The sequence below is a fragment of the Callorhinchus milii genome, unplaced genomic scaffold, assembly GCF_018977255.1.
Source record: "Callorhinchus milii isolate IMCB2004 unplaced genomic scaffold, IMCB_Cmil_1.0 Scaffold15, whole genome shotgun sequence".
Classification (NCBI taxonomy): domain Eukaryota; kingdom Metazoa; phylum Chordata; class Chondrichthyes; order Chimaeriformes; family Callorhinchidae; genus Callorhinchus; species Callorhinchus milii.
Genome location: NW_024704756.1, coordinates 249,539 through 269,465, shown reverse-complemented (window position 1 = coordinate 269,465; position 19,927 = coordinate 249,539). Strand labels below are relative to the sequence as shown.

Sequence of the window (19,927 nt, the reverse complement as noted above, 5' to 3'; positions counted from 1 at the left end):
TCAGCACCGTGATAAGATGCCATGTCAAATGCCAGGATTTTTGTTATTGTAATAAGGGCTGCCCCTCGCTATACACAGGTGACTGGCCAGTGGTCAGAGGTTTTCCAGCAACACCAAACATCGTAATGTGAAAGCACAAAACTGGATCAATGCTGTTCTATTCTGCTCTCCACACCCAGGCCACGGATATGGGGAGCTGGGAAAAGGAGAAGAGAGCAGCGCTGTCAAGGGGTCTGGCTCCATCTTTGACGTTCTGGTTTTGACGTGTTCCAGTCTCCCATAAGGACCATCTGGCAGTCAGGGACCCGCTGTGTGAGGCTGTCCATTGAGATGCCCATGGACTCACTGATCAGGGGTAATGAGGGGAGAACAGACCATTTGTCAGTCTGATTATCTGTTTAATGTTTAATGCCAAACTCCATCTCTCCCCACCCACAAATTGGGTGAATCGTATTCACTTAGGGTCGGGGCCACAGTGACTCCATGTCTATTTCTTATGCAAAGTTGACGAAGTCCAGTTCTCTCTTCATAGTTAAGGTGACCTCCAGCAAGCTGGTGCTAGAGATCAGTTGAGCTTTTCCGTTCTTACTGTCCACTGCGTGTGGCAGGTGCAGGCCCAGCTTACTGTGGGACAGAAATACAGGAAGATACTTACACACCCAACAACAACTTGCATTTGTATAACGCTGCTCACGCAGTGTCGTGTCCCATACTCGTACCATGCCCGCCCATGGGACACTGTTGGACACGACTGTTTGGGCTGCCGCATTCGCGTACACGGGCAATAAACTTTACAATAAATCCTTTGAAGCGATTTCAGAATCTTCCCGACGTGAAAGGCGTTATATCAAATGCAGGGACTCTTACTTCTGTATTATTTATTCTATCTATTCTCAGTCATTTGCTATTCATGTCTCCCCAGTTTGTTGTGGTCACAGCTGGACAAGTGAAAACCCATTGCCAGGCTTCCCTCCCAACCTCCAAAACCACAAACACTGAAACCTCTCCATGTCTGGAATATAGAAGCAGGTGGAGGCCATTCAGCCCCTTGAGTGTGTGCACCATTCTATGAGATCACGACTGAATTCATGGTTCTCCCTGAGGGAAATTCCTTGAGGGAGAATTAGTTACCAAGAAGCAAAGCTATGGGGGTAACTGCTGGAATTTAACCAACTAAAACCACATAGAAAATCATTAAGATCACTGTCTGGCAAACTTCCCTTTGCAGCTGAGTGAAGAATTACTGACCAGTGTTCTGCTCTTTCAAGTCACGAGCAGCACCTGGAGCAGTAAACACCCCGAGCTCAGTGACCAGACGAAGACTGACAGTCACTCATTCTGGCATCCCACCAGAAGCACATGACTGTGAAGCCAGCTCAACCCCTGGCTGCAGGAGTTCAGTTCAGTAACCCGAGGAGGCTATCCCTACTGTGTACACAATCAACCCAGATAACAGGAGGCCATGTAGGAAGAAGTCTGTTGATATGAGGCAGACTTTCACCCCCATCAGTTCCTCTCCTCAAGCACAGTCTCCATTCCCCTCAAAATCACTGTCAATATCTCTGCCTCAATAACCCACCCTCAATCCTTCAAATTCACAAACTACTAACTCACCTCAACCTTATCGGCATTTTGAAAGTCATGGAACATGTTGTAGCCAACCACTCCCTCCTCAAGCCCCTCCACACCCTCCTCAAGCCCCTCCACACCCTCCTCAAGCCCCTCCATTCCCTCCTCAAGTCCCTCCACTCCCTCCTCAAGCCCCTCCATTCCCTCCTCAAGCCCCTCCACTCCCTCCTCAAGTCCCCCCACTCCCTCCTCAAGCCCCTCCACTCCCTCCTCAAGCCCCTCCACTCCCTCCTCAAGCCCCTCCACTCCCTCAAGTCCCTCCACTCCCTCCTCAAGCCCCTCCACTCCCTTAAGTCCCTCCACTCCCTCCTCAAGCCCCTCCACTCCCTCCTCAAGCCGCTCCACACCCTCAAGTCCCTCCACTCCCTCCTCAAGTCCCTCTACTCCCTCCTCAAGCCCCTCCACTCCCTCCTCAAGCCCCTCCACTCCCTCCTCAAGCCCTTCCACTCCCTCCTCAAGCCCCTCCACTCCCTCCTCAAGCCCCTCCACTCCCTCCTCAAGCCCCTCCACTCCCTCTTCAAGCCCCTCCAGTCTGGTTCCACCCAGACCACAGAACAGAGACAATGCTTGTCAACATCACAAACACCGTCTCCTCTCTCTTTCTCTCTCTCTCTGCGACCAGAGCTTTGTCTTCTTCCTGGACCTCCCCGCAGCCTTTGACCATTCCATCCTCTCCTCCCTCGTCCACCTCCGTGCTCTCTCATGATTCAAGTCTTACTTGACCCACTGCCATCACGTCATCTCCACAAACAGTTTCTCCTCCCGCCCCCGGCCTGCACCTGTAACCCAGGGCTTTGTCCTTGGACCCTCCTCTTCCTCATTTACTTGTTCCCTCTCAGTGATGTCATCTGCAGACACTGCGATAACTTCCACATGTAGAAAGACGACACCCAAATCTCCTCTCCTCCTCCAGCTGCAACCCCAGGTCCGCTGACGTGCTGTTCTCTTGGATAAGCACCAACCTTCTGCAGCTGAATGTTGACAAGTCAGAAGCCACCCTCCTTGCCTCCCATCAATGTCTTCTCACCTGCGGCTCCGACCTCCTTAACCTCCCGGCCTAGCCCTCAGATTTACCTGTGTGGAATCTAAGTGTCTGATTCAATCCCCAATATCTGGCACAAATTGTCCTTCCTAAAGTCTCTGCAGCTCCAGCATTCACAAAATCCAATTGATCCGAAGCTCCGGCAACCATATCCTCATCTGAACCAAACTCCACACCTACATCACCCCAGTCCTTGCCCGGCTTCACTGATTACAGAATGCATCAATTTTAAGATCCTCACACTCAGGTACACACAGCCTATAATAATAATAAATAATAATAATCCTTGCATTTGATACAGCACCTAATCACGTCTTCAAGGCGTCTCAAAGCGCTTCACAGAATAGACTGTGAAGTGAATTGACTGTATATTTTGTGGGCGAAACCCAGGAATTGAACCCAGGTCTCTTGTTCCAACCACAGAGCTATAGGCTTCCACTATGTGCCCTGGCACTTTCCGACCGCTCCGACCTGCTTATGCCCCACTTCTCTACCCATTCCCGACATTCAGCTGGTTTGGGCCTTCTGCACGTCCCTCCACATCACTTTTGGCAGCTGTGCTTTTAGTCACTACGCCCCGAAGCTCCCTGCCTCAATCCCTCCATCTTGCTCCCTCTTTGCCCTTCGTCAGATTGCACGTGAAGCCCTTCCTGTTTGTCGATGCCCTGTCTCTGTCTCTGCCTGGCCATGGACAATCTCCATGAGATGCTCTCCTGTATAAACTATATAATGCAGATTTTAGTTGTCAGCCACCCAGAGAGATGGTATTCAGCACTTACTAGTGTGGGGAGCGAAGAGTAAGAAACCGATCATTCACATCAAGAGTGACATCACTCAGCTTTGTGTCTGGCAGATTAATTCTTATCTGTAAATAAAAGATGTGTTGAAGATGTTGTAAAGAGAAGGTTCGGGAATCTACATCAAGAGAAAACTCCTGAGCTGTGATTTCACAAGGAAGACAGAGATCGATGAAGATGAAGATAAAGAGTTGAGTGCCAGGGGCTCAGGAGCACTTTGTACTGTTGTCTCTTTGGTCCTCTTGAGACAAAATAAAATGAGATTCCTCTGAGGTTGATAATAATAAAATAATAATGAGGTGGATGGGTCATTAAAACAGTTATTAAACAGGCATTAACCTTACTAGTTGCTGCTGTAGCTGCAAACTAACTTTTTGTGACTGGTGTACAAGGACACCCAAATCCCTCTGAACACTAACACTATCTAGTCTCTCCCCCTCTAGAAAATAATCCGCTTTTCTATTTTTACTACCTAGGTGAATAACTTCACACTCCCCCATGTTATACTCCATCTGTCACCAACTTGCCCACTCACAGAGTAATGTGCAAGTTCCTCACAGCAACTCTTTCCCCAGTGTGAAACTCCATTTAGAAAATATTCTGCTTTGGTGTTTTTGGATAACCTCACACTTCCGCACATGAAATGCCATCTGCCACAGTTTTGCCCACTCACTTAATCTGTCTAAATCCCTTTGTAACTTCCTGCTCCCATCTGCACAATTGTGCAGTCTAATGTATCATCCGTAAAATTCTCTATTCCTTCATTCAAATGATTTATACATATACATATACATGATGAAAAGCTGAGGTCCCAGTACAGACCCATGGGTACAGACCACTTCATAGAATCATAGAATCATAGAATTGCTCGACACAGAAGGAGGCCATTCAGCCCATCGTGTCTGTGCTGCTCTTTGGAAAGAGCTTCCAATTCAACCACACTCCCCCGCTCACTCTCCCCATAGCCCTGATCAACCCCACTCCCCCCACTCTCTCTCCCCATAGCCCTGATCAACCCCACTCCCCCCACTCTCTCTCCCCATAGCCCTGATCAACCCCACTCCCCCCACTCTCTCTCCCCATAGCCCTGATCAGCCCCACTCCCCCCACTCTCTCTCCCCATAGCCCTGATCAACCCCACTCCCCCCACTCTCTCTCCCCATAGCCCTGATCAACCCCACTCCCCCAGCTCTTTCTTCCCATAGCCCTGATCAACCCCACTCCCCCGCTCACTCTCCCCATAGCCCTGATCAACCCCACTCCCCTGTGCTCTCCCCATAGCCCTGATCAACCCCACTCCCCTGTGCTCTCCCCATAGCCCTGATCAACCCCACTCCCCTGTGCTCTCCCCATAGCCCTGATCAACCCCACTCCCCTGTGCTCTCCCCACAGCCCTGATCAACCCCACACCCCTGTGCTCTCCCCATAGCTCTGATCAACCCCACTCCCCTGTACTCTCCCCATAGCTCTGCAAACTTGTCCTCCCCAAATAATTATCTGCTTCTCTCTTAAAAGTTGTTATCGAATCGGCTTCCACCAGCCTTTCTGGCAATATATTCCAGATCCCAACAACTTGCTGTGTGAAAAGATTTTTCTCATCTCCCCTCTGTTTCTCCCGATTTAACTATTTTAAATCGGTTGTTGTCACTTGTCACGACTCGCCAATCACGACTCACCCTCTCCCTCTCCCAAACAATTAGCAAGCCATGTTGCAAGGTTACCTCCAATTCCATGCACTTTCATTTTTGATAATAATCTCTTGTGTGGAACCTTATCAAATGCCTCTAGAAGTCCATGTAGGCACTTTCTCAAACACCATGTTAATGACCTCCTCAAAAAATTCAATTAGATGTGTCAGACATGACCTACCCCTTCACATATCCATGCTGACTCTCTTTGATTAGCTTATACTTGTCCAAGTGCTGTCACTCTGTCTCTGATGAGACATTCCAGTAACTTCCCCACAAAATTGACAGTAAGCTGTCAGTGACCTGTTTTCCCTCTCACCCCCTTCTTAAATAATGGAGTGACATTTGCAATTCTCCAATCCAAGGGCACAATTCCCCAATAGACAGCTTTGGAAAATGATGACAAACACATGTACAATTTCCCCCCCTACTTTATAATCTATCATCTCAGCCCTGACCACCCTGCCCTCAGCCCCTCCCCTCACTCGGCCTCTTCACCGAGGTCTCTGTCACTATTGATGTCCTATTGCTCAGTGATATTGTCTGATATCCCAGCAACCACCAGCCAACTGACAAACAGCCTTGTGCAATACCAACAGGGAGTAAAAAAGGCTTGTGTGGCGGTGGCTGGAGCCGAGAATAAAGGAAGTTACAGCAGCCGCCAGGGCTAGGATTGAGGAGATTGTCGAGAGCTCAGTGTATAATAAGCAACTCACCACCATGTCCTCACAGCAGGCTGTGGAACCGTCCTTCCTGCTCACACCCAGAAACACATCTTCTGTTCCAACTCTCTGTTTGAATAGTATTTCATACCTAAAAACAACCACAGCATTAGCTGCACACTGCATAATAACCATAATAACCACAGCCGTACACTGGGCCCCATTGTGCTCCATGGTAAACCTCCAGTCTCCCGGCACACGGACTGCTGCCACTCACCAGCCTCACACTCACATTCTCTGTAAAATATCACACACAGTATTTAGAGTTTGCTTCCTGTTTGACTTCCATTCACTCAGTATAATACAATACACTGTACATATACAGAGCTCCTGTCACATTGGGAGGTGTCTGTGAGATAAACAATACAACAACAATAATCATTATAATGATTGCAGTGAATGGTGGATACAGAGTTCACAACCAAGTGTCACATTAACAGCAACAGTTTATTACAGTACCACCTTAATCCATTGCAGCTATGTTTGCAAACAAAGGGTAGTGCACTGCCCCAGCCCCCTCCCCGGCTACCCCAGCCCCCTCCCCGGCTACCCCAGCCCCCTCCCCGGCTACCCCAGCCCCCTCCCCGGCTACCCCAGCCCCCTCCCCGGCTACCCCAGCCCCCTCCCCGGCTACCCCAGCCCCTCCCCGGCTACCCCAGCCCCCTCCCCGGCTACCCCAGCCCCCTCCCCGGCTACCCCAGCCCCCTCCCCGGCTACCCCAGCCCCCTCCCCGGCAACCCCAGCCCCCTCCCCGGCTACCCCAGCCCCCTCCCCGGCTACCCCAGCCCCCTCCCCGGCTACCCCAGCCCCCTCCCCGGCTACCCCAGCCCCCTCCCCGGCTACCCCAGCCCCCTCCCGGCTACCCCAGCCCCCTCCCCGGCTTCCCCAGCCCCCTCCCCGGCTACCCCAGCCCCTCCCCGGCTACCCCAGCCCCCTCCCCGGCTACCCCAGCCCCCTCCCCGGCTACCCCAGCCCCCTCCCCGGCTACCCCAGCCCTCTCCCCGGCTACCCCAGCCCTCTCCCCGGCTACCACAGCCCCCTCCCCGGCTACCACAGCCCCCTCCCCGGCTACCACTGCCCCCTCCCCGGCTAACACAGCCCCCTCCCCAGCTATCACAGCCCCCTCCCCGGCTATCACAGCCCCCTGCATTGGTCACCCCCCTTCCCATCCCCTCTCCCCCTGATCCCAGCTCGGGTCTGAAATGCTGTCACTGTCTTGGGACGTCCTCCCGACGTGAAAGGCGCTATACAAATGTAATCTTGTTGTTGTTGTAACACATCCCCCTCCCTAGCTAACACATCCATCTAACCTGTGCTGTCACTGACCCTGGGGTTGCTGTACACGGTGTACGATGTAAGTGACCTGAGACTCTTTGGGTAATAATAATGTGTTTTTAGTAATTGTCTAATTATTTGTATTACTTTTCTCCCCACCAGCAAATGCCACTGGTCTGGCCTCGCGCTCTCTCTCTCTCTCTCGCTCTGCCTCTGGCCTCTCTGTGTCTCAGAGCTTAACAGTGGTGGAGCCTGACTCCAAGCCAGGGAGTGTGTGGGTTTGGGGGGGCGGAGGTGGCTGTAATCACGGTCGAAAAGGAAAAATTTCAGGCGGGACTTGAAAATGGGAGAGTTAGAACAAGGGTGTTCCAGGGTTTCGGGGTGTAGTGGCTGAAACAACAACAACAACAACAACAAGATTGCATTTATAGAGCACCTTTCACGTCGGGAGGACGTCCCAAGGCGCTGGACTGTTGGGTCGGGATCTGAGCAGGGGGGAAATGGTCAGGGTGAGGGGAAGGAAGGGAGGGAGCAAGGAGGGGAGGAAAGGGAGGCAGTGAGGAGGGGGTAGAGAGTCGAGAGGGGAGCTGAAGGCACGGTTGAAGAGAAAGGTCTTGAAACCGGCCTTGAAGGAGGAAAGGGGGGAAGCGGCGAAGGCACTGGGGGATGGAGTTCGAGAGCCTCAAGGCTGAGAGGCTGAAGGCCCGACCACCGATGGTAGTACGGTTGGGGCGGGGGTGTGAGCAGACCTGAACCAGAAGAATGGAGGGTACGGGCAGGAAAGTAGGGGGATAGTAGGTTGGACAGGTAGGACGGTGTAAGGCTGTGAATGGCCTTGTAGGTGAGGATGAGGATCTTGAATTGACCTCCAACGGTGGGGAAGGGTGTGAGGGACGAGCAGGAGCCAGTGCTAGTTGAGCGGAGGCACCAGGTGGCGGATTGGGGAGTGAGGAGGTTGGAGAGGTCGGGAGGTGGCAGTGAGTGAAGGGATTTGAACACAAGTGAGGATCTTGAAGTGGCTCCGTTTGGCCAGAGCTGGTGAGATGTGGGGATGGAGTTTGGTTGGGGTCAGTATGAGCTGATCTTGTGAATGGTGGAGCTGGGGAGACCGGCGAGGAGTGGGTTGGGAGTAATCCAGGCGGGAGGTGACAAATGCATGCACGAGGAGTTTTGGCTGCATTTGAGGTAAGGTATGGTCAGAGGCGGAGGTGGAGGAAGGTGGTCCTGGTCCTGGTGGAGTTCTGTAGCTCAGTGGTTAGAGCACTTGCCTCACAAGCGAGAGACCTGGGTTTGATTCCCAGGAGGGCAAAACCTTGGGCAAGTTTCCTTACTCCACACGCCTGATAATAATCCCTCAAGAAAAAAAACAATAATAAATTGGTCACTTCAATCCACAACTGTTTGTGGGACACTGCTGTGCACAATTGGCTGCACAAATTGTGTTTTATCCACAAATATACAGTCAATTCACTTTACAGTCTATTCTGTGAAGAGCTTTGAGTCATCTCAAAAATGTGAACAGCTCTATTTCAAATGCAAGGATTATTATTACCACACACTCTACAAAACACACCACACAACACACTTTACAAAACACACCACACAACACACTCTACAAAACACACCACACAACACACTCTACAAAACACACCACATAACACACTCGACAAAACACACCACACACCACACAACACACACCACACAGCAGACACTACAAAACACATCACACAAGATCGAAGGCACGGTCGAAGAGGAGGGTCTTGAGGTGGGTCATGAAAGTGGCAGGGAGGGGGCGAGACGGAGGGCCTGCGCGATGGAGTTCCAGAGGGTGGGTGGCTATAGAGGGCTCAGGAGTTGGTTTCCCCTGGCTAACTCTGGGCCAATATAACTTTCCCAGCAGCCCTGGTTGAGCCCAGCAAACTCAGCATTGACTGGGATTTGAACCAACAAGGTCTTAACACTCTGAGACGCTACCCCACGTAAAGGGCGTTATTGTTGTTAATGTTGTGTGAGTTGAGGCTTTAATAATAATAATAATAATAATCCTTGCATTTGATATAGCGCTTTTCACGTTGGGAGGACGTCCCAAAGCGCTTCACAGAACACACTGTAAAGTGAATTGACTGTATATTTGGGGGTGAACGCGGCAGCCAATTGCGCACAGCAATGTCCCACAAACAGTCGTAGATTCAAAATGACCAATTTATTATTGTTTTTGGTTTTGGAGGGATTATTATTAGGCTCTGTGTGGAGTAAGGAAACTTGCCCAAGGTTTGGCCCTCTGCCTGGAATTGAACTCAGGTCTCTCACTTGCAAAGCGAGTGCTCTAACTGAGCTATAGGACCACGGCACCATCGGGACTGCCCTAACGATTCAAACCAAGCATCACTTTGGAATTCCTGATGTCAGGAAAGGTGGAGAGTAAATCAGAACAAAATGCTGTGGGCAGTGGGAGTGCCCAGTCGGGGGTGGGGGTGGGTGACCTTGTTGGCCTCCCTTACTTGCTTTCAAATGGATGCCATTTTTTAATGATTTGCAAACTTGTGAATTGTAATGCAATGTGTCTGGCTTGAGAACACTGGACAATAAATGCAATAAAAGGAGGAATTTGGGGGATAAACAACAACTTAACTTACATTTCTCCTTTATGTAGGATAATGTCTTGGAGCAAAGTGGTTTACAAGAGAGAATAAAGGTGACTATGATTGGTAGCATAAAAATAAATAATTGAGGGTGAGGGGGGCGCGGGGGGGGGAGGGGGGAGGGGTGAGGGGGCGCGGGGGAGGAACATGGTGTGTGGGAGAGAGAGAGAGAGGACATGGTGTGTGGGAGAGAGAGAGAGTACATGGTGTGTGGGAGAGGGAGAGAGAGAGGACATGGTGTGTGGGAGAGAGAGAGAGAGGACATGGTGTGTGGGAGAGAGAGAGAGTACATGGTGTGTGGGAGAGGAGAGAGAGAGTACATGGGTGTGTGGGAGAGAGAGAGAGTCATGGTGTGTGGGAGAGGGAGAGAGAGAGGACATGGTGTGTGTGAGAGAGAGAGAGAGTACATGGTGTGTGGAGGAGAGAGAGAGAGGACATGGTGTGTGGGAGAGAGAGAGAGAGGACATGGTGTGTGGGAGAGAGAGAGAGAGGACATGGTGTGTGGGAGAGAGAGAGAGGACATGGTGTGTGGGAGAGGGAGAGAGAGGACATGGTGTGTGGAGAGGGGAGAGGACATGGTGTGTGGGAGAGGGAGGAGAGAAGGACATGGTGTGTGGGAGAGAGAGAGAGAGGACATGGTGTGTGGGAGAGGGAGAGAGAGAGGACATGGTGTGTGGGAGAGGGAGAGGACATGGTGTGTGGGAGAGGGAGAGAGAGAGGACATGGTGTGTGGGAGAGGGAGAGAGAGGACATGGTGTGTGGGAGAGGGAGAGAGAGAGGACATGGTGTGTGGGAGAGAGAGAGGGACATGGTGTGTGGGAGAGGAGAGAGAGAGAGGACATGGTGTGTGGGAGAGGGAGAGAGAGAGAGAGGACATGGTGTGTGGGAGAAGGAGAGAGAGGACATGGTGTGTGGAGAGAGAGAGGACATGGTGTGTGGGAGAGGAGAGAGAGGACATGGTGTGTAGGGGAGAGAGAGAGAGGACATGGTGTGTGGGAGAGAGAGAGAGAGGACATGGTGTGTGGGAGAGGGAGAGAGAGAGGACATGGTGTGTGGGAGAGGGAGAGGACATGGTGTGTGGGAGAGGGAGAGAGAGAGGACATGGTGTGTGGGAGAGAGAGAGAGGACATGGTGTGTGGGAGAGGGAGAGAGAGAGGACATGGTGTGTGGGAGAGAGAGAGGACATGGTGTGTGGGAGAGGGAGAGAGAGAGAGGACATGGTGTGTGGGAGAGGGAGAGAGAGGACATGGTGTGTGGGAGAAGGAGAGAGAGGACATGGTGTGTGGGAGAGAGAGAGGACATGGTGTGTGGGAGAGGGAGAGAGAGGACATGGTGTGTAGGAGAGAGAGAGGGAGAGAGGACCTGGTGTGTGGGAGAGAGAGAGAGAGAGAGAGGACATGGTGTGTGGGAGAGAGAGAGAGAGTACATGGTGTGTGGAGGAGAGAGAGAGAGGACATGGTGTGTGGGAGAGGGAGAGAGAGGACATGGTGTGTGGGAGAGAGAGAGGACATGGTGTGTGGGGGAGAGAGAGAGAGAGGACATGGTGTGTAGGGGAGAGAGAGAGAGAGGACATGGTGTGTGGGAGAGGGAGAGAGAGGACATGGTGTGTGTGAGAGAGAGAGAGAGAGAGGACATGGTGTGTGGGAGAGGGAGAGAGAGGACATGGTGTGTGGGAGAGAGAGAGAGAGAGAGGACATGGTGTGTGGGAGAGGGAGAGAGAGGACATGGTGTGTGGGAGAGAGAGAGGACATGGTGTGTGGGGGAGAGAGAGAGAGAGGACATGGTGTGTGGGAGAGGGAGAGGGAGAGAGGACCTGGTGTGTGGGAGAGAGAGAGAGAGAGGACATGGTGTGGGAGAGGGAGAGAGGACATGGTGTGTGGGAGAGAGAGAGAGAGAGAGAGAGGACATGGTGTGTGTGAGAGAGAGAGAGAGAGTACATGGTGTGTGGGAGAGAGAGAGAGAGGACATGGTGTGTGGGAGAGGGAGAGAGGACATGGTGTGTGGGAGAGGGAGAGAGGACATGGTGTGTGATGGACAGAGAGAGTGTGAGGGAGAGACTGAAATGCTGGTTCTGATTGCTGTGGGTATTGGTGAGGATTCATTTGCTGCAGACGTGTTGCTGAGATGTGCAATGTTTCAGCAGGAAATGGCTGTTGAAGATGCCGACTGTGCATCCCCTTCCTGGCTTGCTCACTGTCCCCCTCCCCATCTAGGTGTGTGGGTGTGGGTGGGTGTCAGAGCAAATGCTTTGTGTTGATCGTTTGGTGAGGAAGCAGTTTACAAACCGTGTGAATTCTCTTTTGGACAGGATTGAAGATGAGCTTTAATTTTGGGAGTGCGCCTGGAGCCGCCAGTGGCTTCTCTTTCGGAACCTTGAAGCCTGCGGCGGGGAACCCGGGGTTTGCTTTCGGCAGCAACCCCGGGACATCACAAGGAGGCTTTGGATTCGGGGCATCACAGCAAGCAGCCGCTGCCAGCACCACAGCCTCGGCAGCTCCAGCCCCAGCCAACCTGTTCTCATTCTCCACTCCAGGTTCCGGCCCAGGCCAAGGCTCAGGCCCACTTCCCACAGTGGCTCCCACTGGCTTTGGGCTGGCAGGGCAGCCAGCACCCACCTGTGCTGCTGGAGGCTTCTCACTCGGGTAAGAACCATTGCCAAATCTGGCCTCTGAAATCTGAGTTACTGTGTTACTACAACTCGCATTTATACACGATCTGGACCCAGGCTTCGCCGAGCGCTCACTAGTTACTGTGCTACTGTTTAGCTTCTCTACCAGAGACACTGCCTCACCATCAAACCCACAACTGCTAACAATTGACTCCAAACTTTAATCTGACTTGCGCAAAATCTAAGTTACAGTTAAACTGTAAATTGTATATAATCCAATTAATCAATAATCTACACACAGCACACGTGTAATAACACACACGGCACACGTAATAATACACACGGCACACATAATAATACACACGGCACACGTGTAATAATACATACAGCACACATAATAATACACACGGCACACGTGTAATAATACGGCACACATAATAATACACACTGCACACGTAATAATACGCACGGCACACGTGTAATAATACGGCACACATAATAATACACACTGCACACATAATTACACACAGCCTATAATAATAATAAATAATAATAATCCTTGCATTTGATACAGCACCTAATCACGTCTTCAAGGCGTCTCAAAGCGCTTCACAGAATAGACTGTGAAGTGAATTGACTGTATATTTTGTGGGCGAAACCCAGGAATTGAACCCAGGTCTCTTGTTCCAACCACAGAGCTATAGGCTTCCACTATGTGCCCTGGCACTTTCCGACCGCTCCGACCTGCTTATGCCCCACTTCTCTACCCATTCCCGACATTCAGCTGGTTTGGGCCTTCTGCACGTCCCTCCACATCACTTTTGGCAGCTGTGCTTTTAGTCACTACGCCCCGAAGCTCCCTGCCTCAATCCCTCCATCTTGCTCCCTCTTTGCCCTTCGTCAGATTGCACGTGAAGCCCTTCCTGTTTGTCGATGCCCTGTCTCTGTCTCTGCCTGGCCATGGACAATCTCCATGAGATGCTCTCCTGTATAAACTATATAATGCAGATTTTAGTTGTCAGCCACCCAGAGAGATGGTATTCAGCACTTACTAGTGTGGGGAGCGAAGAGTAAGAAACCGATCATTCACATCAAGAGTGACATCACTCAGCTTTGTGTCTGGCAGATTAATTCTTATCTGTAAATAAAAGATGTGTTGAAGATGTTGTAAAGAGAAGGTTCGGGAATCTACATCAAGAGAAAACTCCTGAGCTGTGATTTCACAAGGAAGACAGAGATCGATGAAGATGAAGATAAAGAGTTGAGTGCCAGGGGCTCAGGAGCACTTTGTACTGTTGTCTCTTTGGTCCTCTTGAGACAAAATAAAATGAGATTCCTCTGAGGTTGATAATAATAAAATAATAATGAGGTGGATGGGTCATTAAAACAGTTATTAAACAGGCATTAACCTTACTAGTTGCTGCTGTAGCTGCAAACTAACTTTTTGTGACTGGTGTACAAGGACACCCAAATCCCTCTGAACACTAACACTATCTAGTCTCTCCCCTCTAGAAAATAATCCGCTTTTCTATTTTTACTACCTAGGTGAATAACTTCACACTCCCCCATGTTATACTCCATCTGTCACCAACTTGCCCACTCACAGAGTAATGTGCAAGTTCCTCACAGCAACTCTTTCCCCAGTGTGAAACTCCATTTAGAAAATATTCTGCTTTGGTGTTTTTGGATAACCTCACACTTCCGCACATGAAATGCCATCTGCCACAGTTTTGCCCACTCACTTAATCTGTCTAAATCCCTTTGTAACTTCCTGCTCCCATCTGCACAATTGTGCAGTCTAATGTATCATCCGTAAAATTCTCTATTCCTTCATTCAAATGATTTATACATATACATATACATGATGAAAAGCTGAGGTCCCAGTACAGACCCATGGGTACAGACCACTTCATAGAATCATAGAATCATAGAATTGCTCGACACAGAAGGAGGCCATTCAGCCCATCGTGTCTGTGCTGCTCTTTGGAAAGAGCTTCCAATTCAACCACACTCCCCCGCTCACTCTCCCCATAGCCCTGATCAACCCCACTCCCCCCACTCTCTCTCCCCATAGCCCTGATCAACCCCACTCCCCCCACTCTCTCTCCCATAGCCCTGATCAACCCCACTCCCCCCACTCTCTCTCCCCATAGCCCTGATCAGCCCCACTCCCCCCACTCTCTCTCCCCATAGCCCTGATCAACCCCACTCCCCCCACTCTCTCTCCCCATAGCCCTGATCAACCCCACTCCCCCAGCTCTTTCTTCCCATAGCCCTGATCAACCCCACTCCCCCGCTCACTCTCCCCATAGCACTAATCAACCCCCTCCCCCGTGCTCTCCCCATAGCACTGATCAACCCCACAATCCCATGCTCTCCCCATAGCCCTGATCAACCTCATTCCCCTGTGCTCTCCCCATAGCCCTGATCAACCCCACTCCCCTGTGCTCTCCCACAGCCCTGATCAACCCCACACCCCTGTGCTCTCCCCATAGCTCTGATCAACCCCACTCCCCTGTACTCTCCCCATAGCTCTGCAAACTTGTCCTCCCCAAATAATTATCTGCTTCTCTCTTAAAAGTTGTTATCGAATCGGCTTCCACCAGCCTTTCTGGCAATATATTCCAGATCCCAACAACTTGCTGTGTGAAAAGATTTTTCTCATCTCCCCTCTGTTTCTCCCGATTTAACTATTTTAAATCGGTTGTTGTCACTTGTCACGACTCGCCAATCACGACTCACCCTCTCCCTCTCCAAACAATTAGCAAGCCATGTTGCAAGGTTACCTCCAATTCCATGCACTTTCATTTTTGATAATAATCTCTTGTGTGGAACCTTATCAAATGCCTCTAGAAGTCCAGTAGGCACTTTCTCAAACACCATGTTAATGACCTCCTCAAAAAATTCAATTAGATGTGTCAGACATGACCTACCCCTTCACATATCCATGCTGACTCTCTTTGATTAGCTTATACTTGTCCAAGTGCTGTCACTCTGTCTCTGATGAGACATTCCAGTAACTTCCCCACAAAATTGACAGTAAGCTGTCAGTGACCTGTTTTCCCTCTCACCCCCTTCTTAAATAATGGAGTGACATTTGCAATTCTCCAATCCAAGGGCACAATTCCCCAATAGACAGCTTTGGAAAATGATGACAAACACATGTACAATTTCCCCCCCTACTTTATAATCTATCATCTCAGCCCTGACCACCCTGCCCTCAGCCCCTCCCCTCACTCGGCCTCTTCACCGAGGTCTCTGTCACTATTGATGTCCTATTGCTCAGTGATATTGTCTGATATCCCAGCAACCACCAGCCAACTGACAAACAGCCTTGTGCAATACCAACAGGGAGTAAAAAAGGCTTGTGTGGCGGTGGCTGGAGCCGAGAATAAAGGAAGTTACAGCAGCCGCCAGGGCTAGGATTGAGGAGATTGTCGAGAGCTCAGTGTATAATAAGCAACTCACCACCATGTCCTCACAGCAGGCTGTGGAACCGTCCTTCCTGCTCACACCCAGAAACACATCTTCTGTTCCAACTCTCTGTTTGAATAGTATTTCATACCTAAAAACAACCACAGCATTAGCTGCACACTGCATAATAACCATAATAACCACAGCCGTACACTGGGCCCCATTGTGCTCCATGGTAAACCTCCAGTCTCCCGGCACACGGACTGCTGCCACTCACCAGCCTCACACTCACATTCTCTGTAAAATATCACACACAGTATTTAGAGTTTGCTTCCTGTTTGACTTCCATTCACTCAGTATAATACAATACACTGTACATATACAGAGCTCCTGTCACATTGGGAGGTGTCTGTGAGATAAACAATACAACAACAATAATCATTATAATGATTGCAGTGAATGGTGGATACAGAGTTCACAACCAAGTGTCACATTAACAGCAACAGTTTATTACAGTACCACCTTAATCCATTGCAGCTATGTTTGCAAACAAAGGGTAGTGCACTGCCCCAGCCCCCTCCCCGGCTACCCCAGCCCCCTCCCGGCTACCCCAGCCCCTCCCCGGCTACCCCAGCCCCTCCCCGGCTACCCCAGCCCCTCCCCGGCTACCCCAGCCCCCTCCCCGGCTACCCGCCCCCCCCGGCTACCCCAGCCCCCTCCCCGGCTACCCCAGCCCCCTCCCCGGCTACCCCAGCCCCCTCCCCGGCTACCCCAGCCCCCTCCCCGGCTACCCCAGCCCCCTCCCCGGCTACCCCAGCCCCCTCCCCGGCTACCCCAGCCCCCTCCCCGGCAACCCCAGCCCCCTCCCGGCTACCCCAGCCCCCTCCCGGCTACCCCAGCCCCTTCCCCGGCTACCCCAGCCCCCTCCCCGGCTACCCCAGCCCCTCCCCGGCTACCCCAGCCCCCTCCCCGGCTACCCCAGCCCCCTCCCGGCTTCCCCAGCCCCCTCCCCGGCTACCCCAGCCCCTCCCCGGCTACCCCAGCCCCTCCCCGGCTACCCCAGCCCCTCCCCGGCTACCCCAGCCCCCTCCCCGGCTACCCCAGCCCTCTCCCCGGCTACCCCAGCCCTCTCCCCGGCTACCACAGCCCCCTCCCCGGCTACCACAGCCCCCTCCCCGGCTACCACTGCCCCTCCCCGGCTAACACAGCCCCCTCCCCAGCTATCACAGCCCCCTCCCCGGCTATCACAGCCCCCTGCATTGGTCACCCCCCTTCCCATCCCCTCTCCCCCTGATCCCAGCTCGGGTCTGAAATGCTGTCACTGTCTTGGGACGTCCTCCCGACGTGAAAGGCGCTATACAAATGTAATCTTGTTGTTGTTGTAACACATCCCCCTCCCTAGCTAACACATCCATCTAACCTGTGCTGTCACTGACCCTGGGGTTGCTGTACACGGTGTACGATGTAAGTGACCTGAGACTCTTTGGGTAATAATAATGTGTTTTTAGTAATTGTCTAATTATTTGTATTACTTTTCTCCCCACCAGCAAATGCCACTGGTCTGGCCTCGCGCTCTCTCTCTCTCTCTCGCTCTGCCTCTGGCCTCTCTGTGTCTCAGAGCTTAACAGTGGTGGAGCCTGACTCCAAGCCAGGGAGTGTGTGGGTTTGGGGGGGCGGAGGTGGCTGTAATCACGGTCGAAAAGGAAAAATTTCAGGCGGGACTTGAAAATGGGAGAGTTAGAACAAGGGTGTTCCAGGGTTTCGGGGTGTAGTGGCTGAAACAACAACAACAACAACAACAAGATTGCATTTATAGAGCACCTTTCACGTCGGGAGGACGTCCCAAGGCGCTGGACTGTTGGGTCGGGATCTGAGCAGGGGGGAAATGGTCAGGGTGAGGGGAAGGAAGGGAGGGAGCAAGGAGGGGAGGAAAGGGAGGCAGTGAGGAGGGGGTAGAGAGTCGAGAGGGGAGCTGAAGGCACGGTTGAAGAGAAAGGTCTTGAAACCGGCCTTGAAGGAGGAAAGGGGGGAAGCGGCGAAGGCACTGGGGGATGGAGTTCGAGAGCCTCAAGGCTGAGAGGCTGAAGGCCCGACCACCGATGGTAGTACGGTTGGGGCGGGGTGTGAGCAGACCTGAACCAGAAGAATGGAGGGTACGGGCAGGAAAGTAGGGGATAGTAGGTTGGACAGGTAGGACGGTGTAAGGCTGTGAATGGCCTTGTAGGTGAGGATGAGGATCTTGAATTGACCTCCAACGGTGGGGAAGGGTGTGAGGGACGAGCAGGAGCCAGTGCTAGTTGAGCGGAGGCACCAGGTGGCGGATTGGGGAGTGAGGAGGTTGGAGAGGTCGGGAGGTGGCAGTGAGTGAAGGGATTTGAACACAAGTGAGGATCTTGAAGTGGCTCCGTTTGGCCAGAGCTGGTGAGATGTGGGGATGGAGTTTGGTTGGGGTCAGTATGAGCTGATCTTGTGAATGGTGGAGCTGGGGAGACGGCGAGGAGTGGGTTGGGAGTAATCCAGGCGGGAGGTGACAAATGCATGCACGAGGAGTTTTGGCTGCATTTGAGGTAAGGTATGGTCAGAGGCGGAGGTGGAGGAAGGTGGTCCTGGTCCTGGTGGAGTTCTGTAGCTCAGTGGTTAGAGCACTTGCCTCACAAGCGAGAGACCTGGGTTTGATTCCCAGGAGGGCAAAACCTTGGGCAAGTTTCCTTACTCCACACGCCTGATAATAATCCCTCAAGAAAAAAAACAATAATAAATTGGTCACTTCAATCCACAACTGTTTGTGGGACACTGCTGTGCACAATTGGCTGCACAAATTGTGTTTTATCCACAAATATACAGTCAATTCACTTTACAGTCTATTCTGTGAAGAGCTTTGAGTCATCTCAAAAATGTGAACAGCTCTATTTCAAATGCAAGGATTATTATTACCACACACTCTACAAAACACACCACACAACACACTTTACAAAACACACCACACAACACACTCTACAAAACACACCACACAACACACTCTACAAAACACACCACATAACACACTCGACAAAACACACCACACACCACACAACACACACCACACAGCAGACACTACAAAACACATCACACAAGATCGAAGGCACGGTCGAAGAGGAGGGTCTTGAGGTGGGTCATGAAAGTGGCAGGGAGGGGGCGAGACGGAGGGCCTGCGCGATGGAGTTCCAGAGGGTGGGTGGCTATAGAGGGCTCAGGAGTTGGTTTCCCCTGGCTAACTCTGGGCCAATATAACTTTCCCAGCAGCCCTGGTTGAGCCCAGCAAACTCAGCATTGACTGGGATTTGAACCAACAAGGTCTTAACACTCTGAGACGCTACCCCACGTAAAGGGCGTTATTGTTGTTAATGTTGTGTGAGTTGAGGCTTTAATAATAATAATAATAATAATCCTTGCATTTGATATAGCGCTTTTCACGTTGGGAGGACGTCCCAAAGCGCTTCACAGAACACACTGTAAAGTGAATTGACTGTATATTTGGGGGTGAACGCGGCAGCCAATTGCGCACAGCAATGTCCCACAAACAGTCGTAGATTCAAAATGACCAATTTATTATTGTTTTTGGTTTTGGAGGGATTATTATTAGGCTCTGTGTGGAGTAAGGAAACTTGCCAAGGTTTGGTCCTCTGCCTGGAATTGAACTCAGGTCTCTCACTTGCAAAGCGAGTGCTCTAACTGAGCTATAGGACCACGGCACCATCGGGACTGCCCTAACGATTCAAACCAAGCATCACTTTGGAATTCCTGATGTCAGGAAAGGTGGAGAGTAAATCAGAACAAAATGCTGTGGGCAGTGGGAGTGCCCAGTCGGGGGTGGGGGTGGGTGACCTTGTTGGCCTCCCTTACTTGCTTTCAAATGGATGCCATTTTTTAATGATTTGCAAACTTGTGAATTGTAATGCAATGTGTCTGGCTTGAGAACACTGGACAATAAATGCAATAAAAGGAGGAATTTGGGGGATAAACAACAACTTAACTTACATTTCTCCTTTATGTAGGATAATGTCTTGGAGCAAAGTGGTTTACAAGAGAGAATAAAGGTGACTATGATTGGTAGCATAAAAATAAATAATT

At 51.4% G+C, this 19,927-nt stretch overlaps 1 protein-coding gene across 1 annotated transcript; it reads right to left on the bottom strand.

Moving 5' to 3' along the window:
- Positions 1 to 365: 365 nt before the first annotated feature.
- dnaaf6 (dynein axonemal assembly factor 6) lies at positions 366 to 6,127 on the bottom strand. Its single transcript, XM_042340662.1, has 4 exons — positions 6,111 to 6,127; positions 5,873 to 5,969; positions 3,451 to 3,536; positions 366 to 624 (listed from the first exon to the last, which is right to left on the bottom strand). Coding segments are annotated over exons 1-4 (315 nt in total). The 5' UTR covers positions 6,113 to 6,127; the 3' UTR covers positions 366 to 494.
- Positions 6,128 to 19,927: the final 13,800 nt, after the last annotated feature.

What these genes read in the sequence shown, in the direction of transcription:
- dnaaf6 (XM_042340662.1), bottom strand. An exon ending in CCTGCTGTGAGGACATGGTG is followed by an intron (nt 3,537 to 5,872) that starts GTGAGTTGCTTA and finishes TTTTATTTACAG; the next exon opens with ATAAGAATTAATCTGCCAGA. An exon ending in ACTCTTCGCTCCCCACACTA is followed by an intron (nt 625 to 3,450) that starts GTAAGTGCTGAA and finishes TCTGTCCCACAG; the next exon opens with TAAGCTGGGCCTGCACCTGC.